Genomic DNA, 20,249 nt, shown 5'->3' with positions numbered 1-20,249 from the left:
CCCACAGATCTGGCATAAGGCCATATAATAAATCTGCATGTATGCTCACACACACATGTAAATATAATTAAAGGGGTCGTAAAGGTACAATTTTTTTTTTTTTTTTTCTAAATAGCTTCCTTTCCCTTAGTGCCGTCCTCCTTCACTTACCTCATCCTTCCATTTTTGCTTTTAAATGTCCTTATTTCTTCTGAGAAATCCTCACTTCCTGTTCTTCTGTCTGTAACTCCACACAGTAATGCAAGGCTTTCTCCCTGGTGTGGAGTGTCGTGCTCGCCCCCTCCCTTGGACTGCAGGAGAGTCAGGATGCCCACCAACACACAGCTCCTTTCTCTATCTGCAACGTAGAGAGCGTCCTGACTCTCCTGTAGTCCAGGGGAGGGGGGCGAGCACGACACTCCACACCAGGGAGAAAGCCTCGCATTACTGTGTGGAGTTACAGACAGAAGAACAGGAAGTCAGGATTTCTCAGAAGAAATAAGGACATTTAAAAGCAAAAATGGAAGGATGAGGTAAGTGAAGGAGGACTGCACTAAGGGAAAGGAAGATATTTAGGAACAAAAAAAATTGTACCTTTACAACCCCTTTAAAGGGGAGGTTCACCCTAAAAAACACTTTCTCTAATTACACTGGCCCCCCACATTACAATACGATTTATGCCTGTTATGTTTTTTTTTGATGCTGTACATACCTTCGTACAGCTATTCACCCGTGGCTTCCGGGTTGCGAGTCCCGCAGGAGTGGGCGTTCCTCACATGCTGGTGATTGACGTTTTGACAAAAAAAACAGCTCCCCCCGTCGCGTAAGCCGCGTCACGATTGGCGAAAGGAGCCGAACGGCGATGCGCAGTATAGCGCCGATTTGCCGTTCGGCTCCTTTCGCCAGTCGTGACGCAAAACGTCAATCACCAGCATGTGAGGAACGCCCACTCCCGCGGGACTCGCAACCCCTAAGCCACGGGTGAATAGCTGTACGAAGGTATGTACAGCATCAAAAAAAACATAACAGGCATAATCGTATTGTAATGTGGGGGGCCAATGTAATTAGAGAAAGTGGTTTTTAGGGTGAACCTCCCCTTTAAGTTTCGGCACTAGACCGGAGAAAAGACTGGACAGCCGCACTTCCACGAAATTCTTAAAAAGTTGCTTTTAATTGTAATTAATGGAAACGGCACTACAAGTCACAGCAGACAGTGGGGTGAATACTGACGCGTTTCGCACTGGGGTATCAGCGCTTAGTCATAGTTTCGGCACTGCCTTTGCTTTCCCTTTTAGTCCTTCTTTTCTTCCGGGCTCTAATCATATTTGTAGAGACACACATGTCTATATATAGAGGTTAAGCCAATTAAAACTCAACTCCTCAAGTGTGTTAGCTCTGTAATGTGTTGCAGTTAAGTAATTGCATTTGGCTTTGCTGCCTTTATACGATAATAATTGGCTCGTTACAGCGCAGTGCTGGAAGCCTTTTTTATCTTGGAGAAGGGGGAAAACAAGTCAGCAGACAGGCAGATAAAGGCATTGAAGCTTTCCATCTGTCGGCGGGACCCTCCTGGGATGCTCTGATTACAGGTTCCTGCATCGCGCCGCCTCCTCCTGGCGCACCCATTGATTTCACATCGTCTTGTTTTGGGGTGGAGATGAGGGTACCAGCCAGGAGATGGAAGCTAATTGCCAAGGAGCCAGAGGTCTGCAGTGGACATGAATAATACAGTAGTGGGATAGGGCCGGGCTGTGTTTTCTGGACTTCACGCTCTAGAGATAAGACGGGAGAGTTGGATGCCATGATTGTACCGCCTGAAGAAAAGGAAGACCGCGATTTAAGCCAAATTCAGCCCGTTGGATGATGGAATTATCTTGTTTAAAGGAGAACCGCTAACAAATGTTTTGACAAACCCTTATGGCCCCGTACACACGATCGGTTTTCCCGGCAGTAAAAAGTCAGCCGGGAAAACCGAGAACCTGCTAGGTAGCCACACGACTGGGTTTCCCCGTCAGGAAAACTGCCATGAGAGCTTTGGTCAGGAACCCCGGCCGTGTGTATGCTCTAACACAGGTTTTCCCCATAGGGAAACTGCTGGCTTAAAAACCGCCGGGAATCCCGGTGGGAAAAAAGAGGAAAACTGCAATGGAGCCAGGGGTGTTGCTAAGGTGGCAAAAAGACCAGGGGCTTCAGCCCGAAGTCCAAGGCTTCGAACGTGGGGGGGGGGGGGGGGGGGTCGGCGCCAGGTTGGCCTACCTGACCTACATACACTGACCTACCTGACATACACTGACCTACTTGCACTGACCTACTTACACTGTAGTTATCTACATACACTGACCTACCTACACTGGCCTACCTACATACACTGACCTACCTACACTGACATACACTGACATTTACATACACATTATTACACTGTCTGATGGTTCTGACCTACCTCAGTTCACCGGTGTCACAGCAGCAGGCAGTCATTCCGTCAGAGAGCCGAGGAGCCTGGCTGCTGGAGGGGAGGAGAGCCGAGGAGCCTGGCTGCTGGAGGGGAGGAGAGCCGAGGAGCCTGGCTGCTGGAGGGGAGGAGAGCCGAGGAGCCTGGCTGCTGGAGGGGAGGAGAGCCGAGGAGCCTGGCTGCTGGAGGGGAGGAGAGCCCAGAAGGAGAGGAGAGAGGCCCGCCCGACCACCGAGCAGGGATGTGGCACCCGCCGGCGCGGCAGCCGTATTGTAATTCCCGCCTTCTGTAGCCTGTGCAGCGCCTATGATGGACGTCACACGTCAAAAGGTCGCGGCATTGGACCAGTGGGACGTCCATCATAGGCGTTGCGCAGGCTCCAAAAGGCGGGACCTGCTATGGGACTCGGCCACACTCGGCTACATTCAGTGGCGCTCGGGATCAGATTGATCCCGGCGCTCGCCATTCGTTAGGGGCTAATAATGCAGTTCTGCCACCATGAGACTCGGGGCTTTATGAGGCCACATTTGGCCTAGTTGCACGTTTCTCTTCTACCACTAGGTGGCCGGGTACTTGGTGGTACTGGATATGAGAAGGTCAACGCAAGGTCAGATTATGGGTATATGGGGGCATCTCATCCAATGGGCAGGGGGTTTTCTTGAATGCCTTGGCCTGCTGGGAGAACCTATATATTTGGGTCAGATGATCTGTGTTCTGTGCCACCGGGACGGCTGCTTGGGCAGGATGTGTGTGGTATTGCCCAGGCTGCTAGGCCGGAGATTGGGCCCATCCTGGGTACATTGGGCTGCTGGGCTGACTGAGGGCCTATCCAGAAGTAGGAGAGCAGCGCAGGGTTGGGATTGCGGTTGTAGTTCCAAGTTCAACTATATCGTAACTACTCAAAATCGGTTGTTTTCTATTTTGTTGGACGCAGTGAACATCTTGACCCCTAGGTTATAATGCTGCCTGCAGCAATAGGATGCTAGGTACAATACATAGACATCCTAGGGTTGACCCCCTCTGGTGGACAACCCTCCGTCTGCTAACACGCCTTTAGTTTTTTGCCTAGCGTCAAGGAGGCAGGGATGGACTGGCCATTGGGACTACAGGGAGTTTCCCGGTGGGCCGATGGCTCAGTGGGCCGGCTTCAGTGACAGCGGACTGCCGTACCCCTCTGCTCCTCTGTCTCTCCCTTCCCACATCGCTCACCTCCTCTCCCTCCCTGCAGCGCTCACCTGGGGGGAACAGCAGGGGGAGGACCAGAGGAGCAGGGGGGGACGACAGAGGAGCAAGGGGGAGGGGACAGACAGCTGACTCAACAGCTATGGCCTGGGAGTTTCTCACTTCTGCCTAATCTTGTCCCATGAGGGGGGCACCAAACGGATTCTTTGCCCCGGGTGAAATAATGTCTAGCTTCCCCACTGGTACTGCCTATAAGAGTACCAGTACCAGCCGTTCAGCTAGTGAAGGGGGAGAGGGGGCTTGGGTGGCCGGGGGGGGGGGGGGGTTGCAGGAGTTGCCCGGCCGCCATGGGAGAGACCTGTCAAAGTGGGCCAGTCTGGATGAAGTCCAGGGCCACATTTCTGTGCCAGTCCAGCCCTGCAAGGAGGTAGGTCATTAGAATCCATACTGTGATTTTGTTTTGTCCACCATTTTTCGCCAAGACGAAAGCATTGCTTGTATTAATTGGGCCTCGTACGGCTAGATGAAATGAATACAATAATTGTATGCAGTGATTTTGGAATGGCAACCAAGTCTTTCTGTTTTATTCCAGGATGCTGCTCTTCGGGTTGATAACGATGCTGCTGAGCTGGACTTCTCTGGCACTTGACACATCTTCCGCTGTGGTAAGTTTCCCATTCCTCTGTGTATAATATGTGCAGACGTCTTTAGACTAATAGTAAGGTAGTGAAGGATGAAGGGTTAGGTAGCCCATTGCATCTAAACAGATTTCACTTTAGTCACAAGGAATCAGTTTATTTACACCTTAACTGGATAACTTAAAGAGGAACCGCCCCCATTTTTTAAACAAATAAAGTCAGCGGTGAAGTGAGACCGGTCTCTGCAGCCTCCTGCGGCGTGGGGCCGGTCTCTGCAGCCTCCTGGGACGTGGGGCTGGTCTCTGCAGCCTCCTGGGACGTGGGGCTTGTCTCTGCAGCCTCCTGGGACGTGGGGCTGGTCTCTGCAGCCTCCTGGGACGTGGGGCTGGTCTCTGCAGCCTCCTGGGACGTGGGGCTGGTCTCTGCAGCCTCCTGGGACGTGGGGCTGGTCTCTGCAGCCTCCTGGGACGTGGGGCTGGTCTCTGCAGCCTCCTGGGACGTGGGGCTGGTCTCTGCAGCCTCCTGGGACGTGGGGCTGGTCTCTGCAGCCTCCTGGGACGTGGGGCTGGTCTCTGCAGCCTCCTGGGACGTGGGGCTGGTCTCTGCAGCCTCCTGGGACGTGGGGCTGGTCCAAGGTGAGGAGGAGGAGAAGAGGTAGTGGTAGCAATCATAAAAATACACAGCGTACAGAGACGGGCACTCTGCCTGTCTCTGTATGCCAATTTAAATTTAGTTAATAATGTAGCTGAATGCAAATATATTATCTGGAAGTAATTCTTTTTGTATTTGGTGCAGAAGTTTTTCTACTTTGTGAAAGTTTGTGAAAGTTGCACTCAAGAGCTTACCTGAATCTGCCGCACGTGTCTACTACTGAAAGGACCATCTGCCAGAAAAGTGTCTTTAGGGCCTTACTGAATTCCCCTGATTATGAATAAGCAGGTTTATGATTTTTTGCTGGTTGATTGCTTCGGGTGATCAGAAGAGAATAAGAAAATACACCTGGAATGACGCCAACTCCACAGTGACTGCACAGTGCAGCTCACAGCAGGGAGGAGCCACGTCTGCAGGAAAATTCAAAGGTTGGCGAAATGTGGAGGGAAATTTTACTAAGAATCGGATTTAAATAAAGAATAAATAATTCATGTCAGAATCCATCTCAAAATGAAGGCGCCGTCTCCGTGAGATGGATTCGGTGTTTGGGAAGGATCTGTGAATAATACTTTCCTGGGAGAAAGGACGGCGTGTCGCTATTAATGGCTCAGCCACTCTGGCATCCCGCTGATGGTCCCTTTTTGTTCACGCCCCCCCCCCAGAGTGGCGCAGCTCTTTGTGCAGCATCACGCGGTGTCGCAGGGTCAGCGTCTAATGGCGGAGATTCACTTTGTCTTCTCGGGAATCTCTCTGGGGGATTTTAAATAGATTACGACGCGTCCATTTAATTCACAATGTCCACTTACTTGTCCTTGATGGTACTTGACTGCGTGTCACCATTTGAGCGGGACCCCCATCTGTTATAGGACAAGGTATAAAATTTGTCACCGCAAGGCATAAAATCCATTATGAATATAATGTATACAATATGTTGCAATATATAACATTTCTTCTGTCATAATGCATAAAATCTGTTTTAATATTTTTTTTTTTATAAAATCTCTTATAATACAAAGTATCAAATCTATTATAATACAAAGTATCAAATCTATTATAATACAAAGTATCAAATCTATTATAATACAAAGTATCAAATCTATTATAATACAAAGTATTAAATCTATTATAATACAAAGTATTAAATCTATTATAATACAAAGTATCAAATCTATTATAATACAAAGTATCAAATCTCTTATAGGACACATGTATAAAATGTGTTATAATACCAAGTCTAAAATCTATAATATAATGTATAGAATCGATTAGAATACAAAGTATAAAATATATTATAATGAGATTTGTTCTCGGTGCCCCATCTGTGGTCGGGGCTCTCCCACGTTCCTTGGAGTGGATTGTGTCACCCCCGGGTCGCTCATCGCGAGTCGTTATTGCGCTAAGTGTCCCCTCTGCGTGCCACCACCTCCCCTGGAACCCGGCGAGGACCATCTGGACGAGGAGCCTTAAAAACGTATTGATTGCACATAAAATGTTCAGCTGGTAATACATCACTTAGATTATCAATTAACTGATTAGAGCGCCGGGCCGCTTCCAGAAAGGGCGCTGCCCGCCGTGTGTCACTGGAAAGGGCCTTTACCACTGAATATCATTATCGTGCGTCCTGAGCCTCAGGAAAGGGTTGAGTGATGCTCGCCGCACGTGGGTGGGGCCAGCCTGCGCTTATGTTTTGCTATATTTTGTTATCGGTCGCTTCAGAGTTCTACTCTATTCAAAGCCAAAAACTGTTTTTATTTTTTTTTGGATAAAGTATCTAATGGTTATAACCCCTGTTGGTGGTTGTTTGTTGGTGGTTGTTTGGTTGTTGGTGGTTGTTTGGTGGTTGGTTGGTTGTTGGTGGTTGGTTGTTTGTTGGTGGTTGGTTGTTTGTTGGTGGTTGGTTGTTTGTTGGTGGTTGGTTGTTTGTTGGTGGTTGGTTGTTTGTTGGTGGTTGGTTGTTTGTTGGTGGTTGGTTGTTGGTTGTTGTTGGTTGTGTGTGTTGTTTGGTTGTTTGTTGGTTGTTTGTTGGTGGTTGTTGGTGGTTGTTGGTGGTTGTTGGTTTGTTGTTGGTGGTTGTTGGTGGTTGTTGGTGGTTGGTTGTTGGTTTGTTGTTGGTGGTTGTTGGATGTTGGTTGGTTGTTTGTTGGTGGTTGTTTGTTGGTGGTTGTTTGTTGGTGGTTGTTTGTTGGTGGTTGTTTGTTGGTGGTTGTTTGTTGGTGGTGGTTGTTTGTTGGTGGTTTGTTGTTTGTTGGTGGTTTGTTGTTTGCTGTTTGTTGGTTGGTTGGTGGTTGTTGTTGGTTGTGTTTGTTGTTTGCTGTTTGTTGGTTGGTTGGTGGTTGTTTGTTTGGTTGCTTGGTTGGTGGTTGTTTGGTTGTTGGTTGTTTGCTGTTTGTTTGCTGTTTGGTTGTTGTTTGTTTGGTGGTTGTTGTTTATTTGGATGGTGGTTGGTTGTTTTTTGTCATCTGTGTGCCATTGGGGAGATTCCCCTTCACTTCCTGTCCTGTAGACACAACAGGAAATGAGAGGAAATCTCTCCCTTTCCTTTGGAAGATCTCCCCTCCTACTCCTGGGATATTCCCAAATTTTTAGTCCTGGTGCACTTTAGCTGCACTCTAAAATGCAATGCCCCTAAGCGGCCAGTGGAGGTGCCCAAGTTGCGCTATGACAGGGGCATAGATCTTCTTTTTTTTTTTTTTCCCTGGAGGTTTCTGCTCTCTCATATTAGAAGATATGGAGGCACCCAGAGGAGAAATATGAGAAGGTGCGTGCAGCACGCTGTGGCAAAATTGCACTTGTTCTGGAACTAGAGAATTCAGGGGTCAGAATTATGTATTGTGCAAAGAGACGGTGTCTGGCGTATGTATTGTGCAGAGGTCCAAAGTATATGCAACTTGGCACATAGCACCACCTATGATTCATTGTACCACCATCTCCTTTTGCAATAAGACATAATGTACAGAGTGCAGGAGCAATGAGTGTGTAATAAAGATGCAATGGTCAGAAGTATGTAACATACAGAGTGCAGAAGTATATGCAGCCAAAGCACCACCTGTGACCCATTTCACCATTCCCTTTTGCAATGTGTACAGCGTGCAGGGGTCAGGAGTGTGTAATGTACAGAGTGCAGGAGGGGTCAGGAGTGTGTAATGTACAGAGTGCAGAGGTCAGGAGTGTGTAATGTACAGAGTGTGGGGGGGGTCAGGAGTGTGTAATGTACAGGGTGCGGGGGTCAGGAGTGTGTAACGTATAGAGTGCGAGGGCCAGGAGAAGAGTGTATAATGTGTACAGGGTGCGAGTGTCAGAAATGTGTACAGGGTGCAGAGAACAGATGTATATGTAGCCCAGCACACAGCGCCACCTATTCTTTGTACCACCATCCCCTTTTGCATGGTACAGTAGTGCCACCTATGCACCCAATGTGTGGGTGGGTACACATTGGCAGACTGTCCCTTTAGCCGCTGTAGCCAGCAGGAAAGTGTGGTGGTGGCGGTTCCGGAGAGGAGCAGCATGACGGGCCGTGCGCTGTCCAAGGCCGCCCTTCTAATGCTCATATAGCGCCAGGTTGGACAACCACAGGAACATGGATTCAGGACCCGGGGCACCAGGCAGTAGATGCTTGGCATGTGCCGTGGGGGGAGGGTGTGGGACCTTTTCCCCCTCTCTCCCTCCACATTGTATCTACATCCCAGCACAGGAGTTAAGTGGACAGCCTGTGACAGCAGCGGAATGAGCTGCACATGATAATCCCATGATACTTAATATGAAGTTATTTTTGTTGTACAGTTGCTGCTAAATTTAGGTTGTGTTGGCGGGTTGAGCCCCAGGCCGGGATTAATGGAGCCTTTATCATCACTTACATAAGCCGGTTGTATGGGCCGTGCATGGGGGGCCTCAATCCTATCCTATATGTTACTTTATAGCCCAATGTGCCCCCCCCCCCCCAGAAGTTAATCATTCTAGTTTTTTTTAGGAGTGGATTTAATTAAAGTAAAATTGACCTTCATACAAAGTCCTGTCGTCGTCGTCGTCCTGGGCGGTTTCAGGATTGATGGCCGATCCTCCATGGCCGCTCCTTTTCTTCAATTCTGCTGTCCTTCCGAAGGTCAAATTACATTGTCAGATTGCAATTTTCGATGCGTTTTTTGTGCATTGGAACAGGCTGCTCATCTATTTGAGCTGTAATGAATTTTTGACATTGCAGCGCACCACAGTGCATATTGTGGTGCACTATAGTGTAGCATGCACACCACAATGTATACCCATGCATTGTGGTTACATTTGTCTTGAAAGCTCCACTCACACTTCCGCGATTTGGAAATGCGGGCAGAACTGGCACGATTCCGCCCTCGATTCTAAGTAACATGGCAGTCGCAGAACATGCTTGGGTGAGGTCAGTGGCGGCTGGTGCTCCATTGGTCGGGGAGGAGCGGCAGATTGACCTGACCACATACCCCAACCCCCGTTGCTCCAGCCCGTACTGCGCATCGTACCCACACACCCCCTGGTCGCTGGCTCACTCGCCCTGTGCTACCCCTTGACTGACATGTGGAGGCGGCTGCTCCCCCCCCCCAGTCTGCTCCATGTCTTCCCTCCATCCCCTGCATCTACTCTGCATCATGGCAGCCATCTCCTCCCTCCTCCTCTTTGGCCAAAAGGATGGTTTCTCCTTTCGGACAATCGGGAAACGGGTCTCAGGACCCACTTCCTGATTGGCCAGGAGCAGAATCAGTGTGACAATAGTAAATATACATTTGCTATTGTCACACAACTGGGTGGGCCCGGGGCGCAGTGCTCTGCGGCCTGGGGCGCAGTGCTCTGCGCCCCGAGCCCAGACTTTTTTTAAGCTTATTGGAGCCTCAGGCTCTAATCACATGCTTAAAAAAAAAAGAAAAACCCTTCATTTGATTTCAATGCGTCCGGCGCCCCACATGTAGATTAGGGGGGCGGCGCCCCTAATGGACGGGCCGCCACTGGGTGACGTTATCCTTCAATCGCACCCCCAAGCGCAATGTGATTCTGCTGCAATTTTAAATTTCAGGAGGCTTGCCTCCTGAAAAGGAGAAACTAAATGGGCTGCCCTATGTGACGCACAGAAAATCGCCCTGTCAAAATAAGATCATGTGAAAGAGGCCTTAACCTGTAAAATCGCAATAGTGTGACTCCGCCCATAGCTATGCAGCCAAGGCCCGACATGTTGGGTATCTATTTACTTGGCACAACCTTTTTATCTTTTATATCTTACACTGGTTGTCAATATGCATCTATAGGCTGATAGTTGGTGCACCCTCTTTTGCTGGTGTTCAGCATGCCCCCCTATACGGGTGTGCCCCTTCTTTACTGGTGGTCAATGTGCCTCTATATGCTGATGATTGAATCGCCCTTTTTTTGCTTGTGTTCAGTGTGCCCTCTTATGCTGGTGGTAGGAGTGCCCCCTTTTGCTAGTGGTAGGGGTGCCCCCTTACATTTTATTCTGGTGGTCACCTAGTCCCTTTAACCTGGTGGTCACTGTGCCCCCTTACCCTGGAAGTCGACCTACCCCCTTTTGCTGCCGGAGTCACAATAGTGTGACTCCGCCCATAACTATGCAGCCAAGGCCCGACATGTTGTGTATCTATTTACTTAGCACAACCTTTTTATCTTTTATATCGTAACAAATAAAAGTTGGAACAACCACCGTTTTATTCTCTCGGGTCTCTGCTTTGTTTTGGTTGTTTTTAACAAATCTTTAGGCTTAAAACTTATTCTTTTAAATGTGTGAAAAGCAATAAAAATCTAAAAAAGGGGGCACTTGCAGCGAAAAGGTCAAAGATGGCGGGTCAGCATATAATCCAGTGCAGACCGGATCAGAACCAACCTAATGCTCAACTCTTCACTGCTTGACCTGGGATCAGTTTCAAGGAGAGCAAATTCCATACCCCCCCCCATTTGTTTTCCTATAAATATTGATCAAGGACGCTGAAATGCTGATGAGCGGTAATTTTATAGGTGACGACCATATCTGGTGTTGCGTTCTGAATATGGCAAGCGGGAAGCTAAGCCTGAAAAATGTATTTTAGATCTGAGTTTAAGGAATCTGATGGATGAGTATCCATATATAAATATAAAGTGTCTCTGGGGGTGATTCTTATCCGTCTTTACCATAGTCGCTCATTATTACATCTGCAGTCTCTGCTTATAGTGCTTCATTATATTATGGCTTAAAGGGAAACTCCACATTTATCTAGACCAGCCCAGAACTTTACACAAAGCTTTATTTATTTATTTTATTTTTATTTTTTTCAGGGGGTCCTGCGGGCAAATCGGGGGGCATCAAGGCAGCGCAGTAAAGGTCTAGGCCCCATTCACACCTCAGTCTTTTTTTTTTTTAGCTTAAAGCTTTAAAACACTGGAGGGGGAAAAAAAATATATCAATGATTCTCTATGGAGACGGTTCACATTTCCACTCCAAAACGCCTGAAGCTCCAACAAGATCTGGAGCTTTTAATTTGACGCTCGAATCAGGCAGATTGGGGTGCTTTTTTGCGCATTTGCATTCCCATATAATTTTGTGCGATTTTTCTGCTTCAGTGGGAAAAAAAAGTAAAAAAATGGTAATGATATATGAATAAATGTAAAATAAATACACAATTAAGTTATTGAAAAGCCTTGTTTTCCATATTTGTACATCTTGTTTTGGATATATATATATCTCTCTCTCTCTCTATATATATATATATATATATATATATATATATATATATATATAGAGAGAGAGAGAGAGAGAGAGAGAGAGAGAGAGATTTTAGTCTCTCAGATTATATATTTTTTATATATAATGAGAGAGATTATTTATTCCTATTCCAGTGATCTGGAACGGTAACATTGACGTGTTTGTGTCTTTCAGGGTACCAGTGATTTCTGTGTGGCTCCTGACAAATTCATCATGAATATGACCCAGGATCAGATCAGCACAGGTAAGGATCTCTGGCCCCATGACCCAGTTACTGTATGCTTATTAACTGTTATTTTTCACCAGTAAGAGCCAATAAAAACTTAAAGCAGTCACATGGCTTAAAATACGCTATATGAATAAATATGTATATGTCACCCCCCTAAATGATGGAGTTCAGGTGTCTCCAGTGAAGTGTCCTGGTAATCATCCTTCATACAAAGACATTGGAGACAATTGTACTCAGCCTTGTGGTAACAGTTTGGAGAAGACCTATTTTCTGTTATAGCATGACTGTGCCCCCCCCCCCCCCCCGTGTACAAAGCCAGCTCCATAAAGATATGGCTGACCAGTTTGGACCAGCTCCATAAAGACATGGGTTGACCAGTTCCATAAAGACATGGGTTTGGGTTGATCAATTTGGACCAGCACCATAAAGAAGGGGCTGACCGGTTTGGACTAGCTTCAAAGACATGGGTTGACCAGTTTGGACCAGTTCCATAAAGACATGGGTTGACCAGTTCCATAAGGACATGGGTTGACCAGTTTGGATCAGTTCCATAAGGTCATGGGTTTGGGTTTACCAATTTGGACCAGCACCATAAAGATAGGGCTGACCAGTTTGTACCAGCTCCATAGAGACATGGGTTGACCAGTTCCATAAAGACATGGGTTGACCAGTTCCATAAAGACATGGGTTGACCAGTTCCATAAAGACATGGGTTGACCAGTTCCATAAAGACATGGGTTGACCAGTTCCATAAAGACATGTGTTGACCAGTTCCATAAAGACATGGGTTGACCAGTTCCATAAAGACATAGGTTTGGGTTGACCAATTTGGACCAGCACCATAAAGAAAGGGCTGACCAGTTTGGCCAAGCTCCATAAATACATGGGTTGACCAGTTTGGACCATTTCCATAAAGACAAGGGTTGACCAGTTTGGATCATTTCCATAAAGACATAGTATGACCAGTTTGGACCAGTTCTATAAGGACATGGGTTGACCAGTTTGGACCAGTTCCATAAGGTCATGGGTTTGGGTTTACCAATTTGGACCAGCACCATAAAGATGGAGCTGACCAGTTTGGACCAGCTCCATAGAGACATGGGTTGACCAGTTCCATAAAGACATGGGTTGATCAGTTTGGGCCAGTTCCATAAAGACATGGGTTGACCAGTTTGAGCCAGTTCCACAAAGACATGGGTTGACCAGTTCCACAAAGACATGGGTTGACCAGTTCCACAAAGACATGGGTTGACCAGTTCCACAAAGACATGGGTTGACCAGTTCCACAAAGACATGGGTTGACCAGTTCCACAAAGACATGGGTTGACCAGTTCCACAAAGACATGGGTTGACCAGTTCCACAAAGACATGGGTTTGGGTTGACCAATTTTGGACCAGCACCATAAAGATAGGGCTGACCAGTTCTATAAAGACATGATTTGACAGATCCGTAGAGACATGGGTTGACCTGTTTGGACCAGCTCCATAAAGATATGTGTTCACCAGTTCCATAAAAACGTGGTTCGACCAGTGTGTTGTAGAGGAACTCTTATGTCCTGAACAGAGCCCTGACCTCAACCCTACTAAACACCTTTGGAGTGAATTGGAACCACGATTGTGAGCCAGGTGTTCTCATCCAACATCCATTCCTGACCTCGCAAATGTTTTTTGGGTCACAGGTATTCTAGCCTTCCCCTGCACTTCCAGCCTTATAGCAACATCGTGGAAAGGTCCCTTTCAATTCCAGTATGACTGTGCACAAAGCCAGTTCTAATAAAAGTCCTGACCCGCCCATCCATCGATCCATTTATCCATTATTTAGCCAGAGTTTGCCCATCCATCCATTTACAGTATTTATCTTCAGTAGACAAATATTTAGCTAGGTTTTATCCATTCATCCATCCACAGTATATTTAGCTAAAGTTTATCCATCCATAGCATTCATATATTTTAATGGTCTGTATCTAGTTAAAGGTTATCTGTCTCTCTCCATCTGTCTTTATTTATGTTCCTCTATTCTGTCTCCTCTCCATTCATCTCTCTTTCTCTTTCTCTTTCTCTTTCTCTTTCTCTTTCTCTCTCTCTCTGTCTCTCTCTCTCTGTCTCTCTCTCTCTGTCTCTCTCTCTCTGTCTTTTTCAATCTCCTGTTCTTTATCTGTCTGAGTCTCTGCCTACCAATGTTGTTGTTTTTCTCCTTCTAGAAGTGGTTCATTACTACCTGTACTGCAGCCAGAGCCTGAAGAACCCCTTCCAGCAGGTGAGCCGCCAGCGCATGGAATCTCCATTATTACGTTCTATTATGACATTGTTGCTGCAGATTCTTCGTATGATTCACTCCCAGCCAGGAGCAGCCGAGGCCACAGTTTAGGCTCTGTGTGATTTCTACCCGGGACAGAGTATCTCAGCATATTCTATTGTCTACCAAATCACCGCAGATGTATACTCGGTACCCCCGGCTGTACGGCCACTTATCTCCGCTTCCTCCTGCAGTGTTTATTGCCACTTCAATGTACCTCACTGAAAAGTTATTTTAAAATCACCAATTGCTCTCATAGTGTGGCCCCATCTCTCAGCGATGGCTTTGTTTTTAGGATTCACTTGTATTCTCTCCCGGTTTGAATAGGAGTGTCAGGCAGGAAGACCCCACAGAGGATGACCTATTTCCTTCCAGAACTCGCAGACTTTGCAATCTGTAATATCGGTAAACTCTGGCAGGAGTTGGACATCCTCTGTGATTGCTTCCAGTCTGACACTTCTGCTCTTACCGGGGGAGGCCACGAGCTCTTGGCCGGGGAGAGACCACTAGCTCTTGGCCAGGGAGAGGCCCCGAGCTCTTGGCCGGGGAAAGGCCCCGAGCTCTTGGCCCGGGGGAGAGGCCACGAGCTCTTGGCCCGGGGGAGAGGCCACGAGCTCTTGGCCCGGGGGAGAGGCCACGAGCTCTTGGCCCGGGGGAGAGGCCCCGAGCTCTAGGCCCGGGGAGAGGCCCCGAGCTCTAGGCCCGGGGAGAGGCCCCGAGCTCTAGGCCCGGGGAGAGGCCCCGAGCTCTAGGCCCGGGGAGAGGCCCCGAGCTCTAGGCCCGGGGAGAGGCCCCGAGCTCTAGGCCCGGGGAGAGGCCCCGAGCTCTAGGCCCGGGGAGAGGCCCCGAGCTCTAGGCCCGGGGAGAGGCCCCGAGCTCTAGGCCCGGGGAGAGGCCCCGAGCTCTTGGCCGGGGAGAGGCCCCGAACTCTTGGCCGGGGAGAGGCCAATTGAGGGGGCTTCCAGTTTGAAATCTGGGAGGTAAGGGTTCACTCTTAACTTTTCAGAAATTCAGAAAATGATAAACGTTTTAAAAAAAATTGTCACCTCGCTGCCTTCTTCCTTTAATGCAGGAGTAGGCAACCTCGGCCCTCTATGATATAAAGAAAAATTCAGCGCTGGAATAATAAACACAAAAAACAAAAGATTGCAAGCCAGCACTCAGGATAAATTCAAATAAAAAGTCCCAGAGTCAAATAGTGTAAAAAATAGTGCAGCGCAAATAAAATCTAAGACAATATAATAATAATTTAAATATTGAAGAAAGTCCATAAAGTGCACAAGTGAAAAATCCAAATAGTGCTCCAATATAAAGTGATTGAGTGCAGTAAATCAGAAATTCTGTGATCCACAGGTAAAGAATCCTCCACCGATTAACTAAATAGATAGTTGGCCTCTCACCTCAGCCATTCGACCATGGCTAGGTCACAAAGTATATTACACCTCCCAGGTGTGAGCAAGAAGCCTTTAGATCCCAATAGGCAGACAGCTACCAGCAACTCAGCTCAGCAATTAGTGGCACTCAAAGCCGAGTGTGAAGCATCAATAGCGTGTATCAGAGCTGCAGGCTTCCGATTCTATGATCTGTTCACACACCAGCATGTGAGACGGCGAGCGCGGGTGACGTCACGTAGCTCCTCCCCCTTTCGTACGTTACGTCCCAATAGGCGGGACTTCATCAGCATAGGGTGGGGAGATCAACGTGTGCGTCCCGCTGCGTGTTATATAGTATGCTGTTGCCTCGGCAACCTAGCACAACAAATAAAGACCTGCCAACAGCGCCATCTTGTGTCTATATAATAGAAGACGGTCAAACTTAACTAATTGCCAAGCAGACTGAAAACTACTCTATGCTCAACATAAAGTAGAAAGATGGGGGCAGATACGATATTCTTTAAAAAATTAATACTAATTAATCAAATTTAAGTGACATCAGCCACGGTCGCCTTCTCACTAACAAACAAATATTATGAATGACACCAAGGACATTCATTTACTGCATAACATAGCAAAATTTGCCATATCATGCAGCACGGAACAAATTACCAATAATATCTCAATCCATCGATACCAGCATATTAAAACAGTATAATATACAGTATATAAATAGAATTAAATTAAAATTCATATAAAATTCGTATGTAATCCATACAGAATGATATATAAAAAACAAAGCTTCTATCATATAAAAAAAATTATAAAAAATTCTTTTTCATAAATGATTCATATAAAATTCATGTAACATTCCCCAATACACAATCAGAATACAAAATTACTTAAAAATATTAAAATAAAATTATAATTTTTAAAAAATTATTAAAAAATTATTAAAAAATTACTTAGCGATTGGAAATAAAACAATTGAGATCAAACTCCACGTTAAGGCCGGCCGGGGAGGAAACTTTAGTTTCATATATCCAGAATGATTCTCGTCGGCTAAGTTGCCGGATATAGTGTCCCCCTCTCCAATGCTTAGCAACTTTCTCGATGCCCCAAAATTTGAGACCTTTAGGGTCCCTATTGTGGCATTCTCTAAAGTGCTTTGATACACTGTGGTTTCGAATACCCCGTCGTATATTGCTAACATGTTCTCCCACTCTCACGTGTAACTCACGAGAGGTGCGCCCTACATATTGCAACCCGCATTGGCATTCGAGCATATACACCACTCCTACAGTCGAGCACGTGATCAAATCTTTAATAGGATATTCTGTCCCAGTGACATTAGCAACAAAGGACTTGCGCTTTTTGATATTAGATTTAGCATGTTTGCAAGTTGCACATCTGCCACACGCGTAAAAGCCTGACAGGAAATTAAAGAGTTTTGGCCGAGGGATAACTGGCGGGTCTATCACTCCTGGGGCCAGGCGATCTCTGAGACAGGGGGCCTTCTTATACACAAAAGCAGGACGCTCAGGGAGAACAGGGCCAAGTACCATATCTCCCTTTAACACAGGCCAATGTTTGGCCACTATTTTCTCAAACTTTTTGTGTTGTATGTTGTAATCCAATAGCATTTTATAGTTGGCTACTTCTGAATCAACATCAGGCGGTCTATCTTTTATGATCAAACTCCTGTCAGTATTTCTAACTTTTTCTATTTCCTCCTTGATCACAGGCATAGAGTAACCTTTTGCCACAAATCTAGCAGCCAATTCCTGAGATTGCACTGTGAAATCAGATTCTAATGTGCAATTCCTACGCAGCCTAACAAACTGGCCTCGAGGAATATTGCACAACCACAATCGATGGTGGCAACTGGTTAATGGGATATATCCATTTCTATCTACAGTTTTGAAATGATTTCTGGTGACTAATCTGGACCCAGATTTGAATATTTCAAGATCCAGGAAGGTCACCTGTTCACAAGAGACCGTCCACGTTAAGACAATCCCCTGATCATTGGAATTGAGTTTGTTCATAAACAACTCCAATGCAGGCAGGTCTCCCTCCCAAATCATCACCAAATCATCAATATACCTGCGATAGCAAAGTAATTGTGGTGGCATGTCCAGGAAGACCACGTCTCGCTCCCAGCGGGCCATAAACAAATTGGCCACACTGGGAGCGAAACGGGCTCCCATCGCAACACCGCACCGCTGGAGAAAAAACTCCTTGTTAAACCAAAAGTAATTACTCTCCAAGCAAAATCTCAAACTGTCCAAAAGAAAACATACATGCTCTGGCTTTAGGTCAGCAGCCTCCAGAGCCCATGCAACTGATGCCAAAGCAGCATCATGACCAATTATTGTATACAAAGATCCCACATCTGCGGTCACCAGTATAGTGTTAGCTGTACATGGGATAGAGTTCAAAATTTGAATAATCTGCTTGGTATCCCGCAAGTAGGCGGGGACTTTACACACTAATGGCTGTAAAAAAACGTCCAGGTACTGCCCCAGCCGCGATGTAACGGAATCAATTCCATTTACTATCGGACGTCCCGGAGGTCTCTCTGCATCTTTGTGCAATTTGGGCAGAAAATATATTATCGGGGTCCGACAGTAATAGGGATCTAGATATGCAGCCTCCTTTTTATTAAGGACACCTGATTCCTTGCCCTCTTCTATTAACACATGGAGTTTATTTTTAAGCGTAACCATTGGGTCACCCCTAAGAGGGAGGTAGGTAGTGCGGTCACCCAGCAGCCTACACATCTCCTCATAATAGTAGGCCTTGCTGAGGACCACTAGGCCCCCCCCCTTATCAGCCGGGCGGATCACAATATCATTGCGTTTCTCCAGAGAGACAATGCCTCCCCACCCTATGCTGATGAAGTCCCGCCTATTGGGACGTAACGTACGAAAGGGGGAGGAGCTACGTGACGTCACCCGCGCTCGCCGTCTCACATGCTGGTGTGTGAACAGATCATAGAATCGGAAGCCTGCAGCTCTGATACACGCTATTGATGCTTCACACTCGGCTTTGAGTGCCACTAATTGCTGAGCTGAGTTGCTGGTAGCTGTCTGCCTATTGGGATCTAAAGGCTTCTTGCTCACACCTGGGAGGTGTAATATACTTTGTGACCTAGCCATGGTCGAATGGCTGAGGTGAGAGGCCAACTATCTATTTAGTTAATCGGTGGAGGATTCTTTACCTGTGGATCACAGAATTTCTGATTTACTGCACTCAATCACTTTATATTGGAGCACTATTTGGATTTTTCACTTGTGCACTTTATGGACTTTCTTCAATATTTAAATTATTATTATATTGTCTTAGATTTTATTTGCGCTGCACTATTTTTTACACTATTTAACCTCGGCCCTCTAGCTGATTTGAAACTACAAGTCCCATGAGACATTGCAAGACCCTGACAATCACAGGCATGACTCCTAGAGGCAGAGGCATAATGGGATTTGTAGTTTCACCACAGCTGGAGGGCCGAAAGGTTGCCTACCCCTGCTTTAATGAGTAACTTGTGTCATTTTAAGATTTTTGGTTTCTCTTTCCAGACTTTAAACGTCTTCCAGAAATCTCTCAACACGATGCAAATCCAGGTTCAGGGGCTACTTCAGTTTGCTGTCCCGATGTTTCCCACAGCTCAGGTAAGACCTCCGGGGGAAAGGGGGAGGGTAAAAAGGGTTTACTGAGGGCAAAATGCGGCTTGCTGGTAACACAAAGTAGCGGCCCCTCCCTCCTGTTGAGTGCCCCCACAGCAACCAGCTTGCTATGGGGGCACCTGAGCCGCAACTCCGTGTGTCCATTCGGACACGGAGCCACGGTTTGGCCCTCTCCTAACTGGCTAACTGACTGACAGCAGCGGCACCAAATGGCGCTACTGCTGTGTCTCAGCTAATCGGGAGGAGAGTCCCAGACGGCCGAGGCAGTCGTGCACATCGCTGGATTTAGATGGGGCTCAGGTAAGTATTAGGGGACCTGAGGGGGGCTGCTGTATACAGAGGGTTTTTCTAGACATGTGCAATTCGTTTCGTTCCAAATTAGTTTTTTTAACGAATTTCGGCAAATTGGTTAATTCTGAATTATCTGATTTAACTAACAAGCCCCTGATGTGATATCTTGGGAAGGTGGCAGGTACTTTTTATGAAGATGTCATAAAGACATTAGACCCATAGGCCCAGATTCTCGTAGGGCGGCGTAAATGTAAGCGGGCGTAGCGTATCATAGTTGCGCTACTCCGCCGCAACTTAGAGAGGCAAGTGCTGTATTCACAAAGCACTTGCGTCCAAAGTTACGTCGGCGTAGCGTAAATGTGCCGGCGTAAGCGCGCCTAAATCAAATGAGGAACAGGGGGGCGTGTTTTATTTAAACTAATCATGACCCCACGTAAATGACGCTTTTTTCGATATGCACCCTAAGATACAACGGCGTAGGAGACTTACGCCGCTCGTATCTAGGCAACTGTGAGGCGTATCTGATTCTATGAATCAGGCGCCGAGTTGCGACGAGCCGCACTCAGAGTTACGACGGCGTATCTGGAGATACGCCGGCGTAACTCTTTTGAGAATCCAGGCCACATTGTCGTCCTGCTCCTGGAAACTGTTTACTGCAGTCCCAGACTCCGCAGAGAGAGTGTGTTTTAACCCCTTGAATACCATGATGTTTATAAACGTACCTTGGTAGACAAGGGATTAAATCAAAACGGAACCCTTCAAGCTA

The 20,249-nt window shown here is 46.9% G+C and overlaps 1 protein-coding gene across 1 annotated transcript in view; it reads left to right on the top strand.

Moving 5' to 3' along the window:
- TTYH2 (tweety family member 2) overlaps positions 1-20,249 on the top strand; it is a 72,499-nt gene that overhangs the window by 37,993 nt on the left and 14,257 nt on the right. The window contains exons 6-9 of the mRNA XM_040330984.1: positions 4,203-4,275; positions 11,780-11,849; positions 14,036-14,091; positions 19,085-19,177. Coding sequence (XP_040186918.1) covers positions 4,203-4,275; positions 11,780-11,849; positions 14,036-14,091; positions 19,085-19,177 — 292 coding nt within the window. The remainder of the gene's footprint in view (positions 1-4,202; positions 4,276-11,779; positions 11,850-14,035; positions 14,092-19,084; positions 19,178-20,249) is intronic.

This window comes from Rana temporaria, chromosome 12 (genome assembly GCF_905171775.1).
Source record: "Rana temporaria chromosome 12, aRanTem1.1, whole genome shotgun sequence".
Lineage (NCBI taxonomy): Eukaryota > Metazoa > Chordata > Amphibia > Anura > Ranidae > Rana > Rana temporaria.
This window is presented reverse-complemented; position numbering and strand designations above follow the sequence as displayed.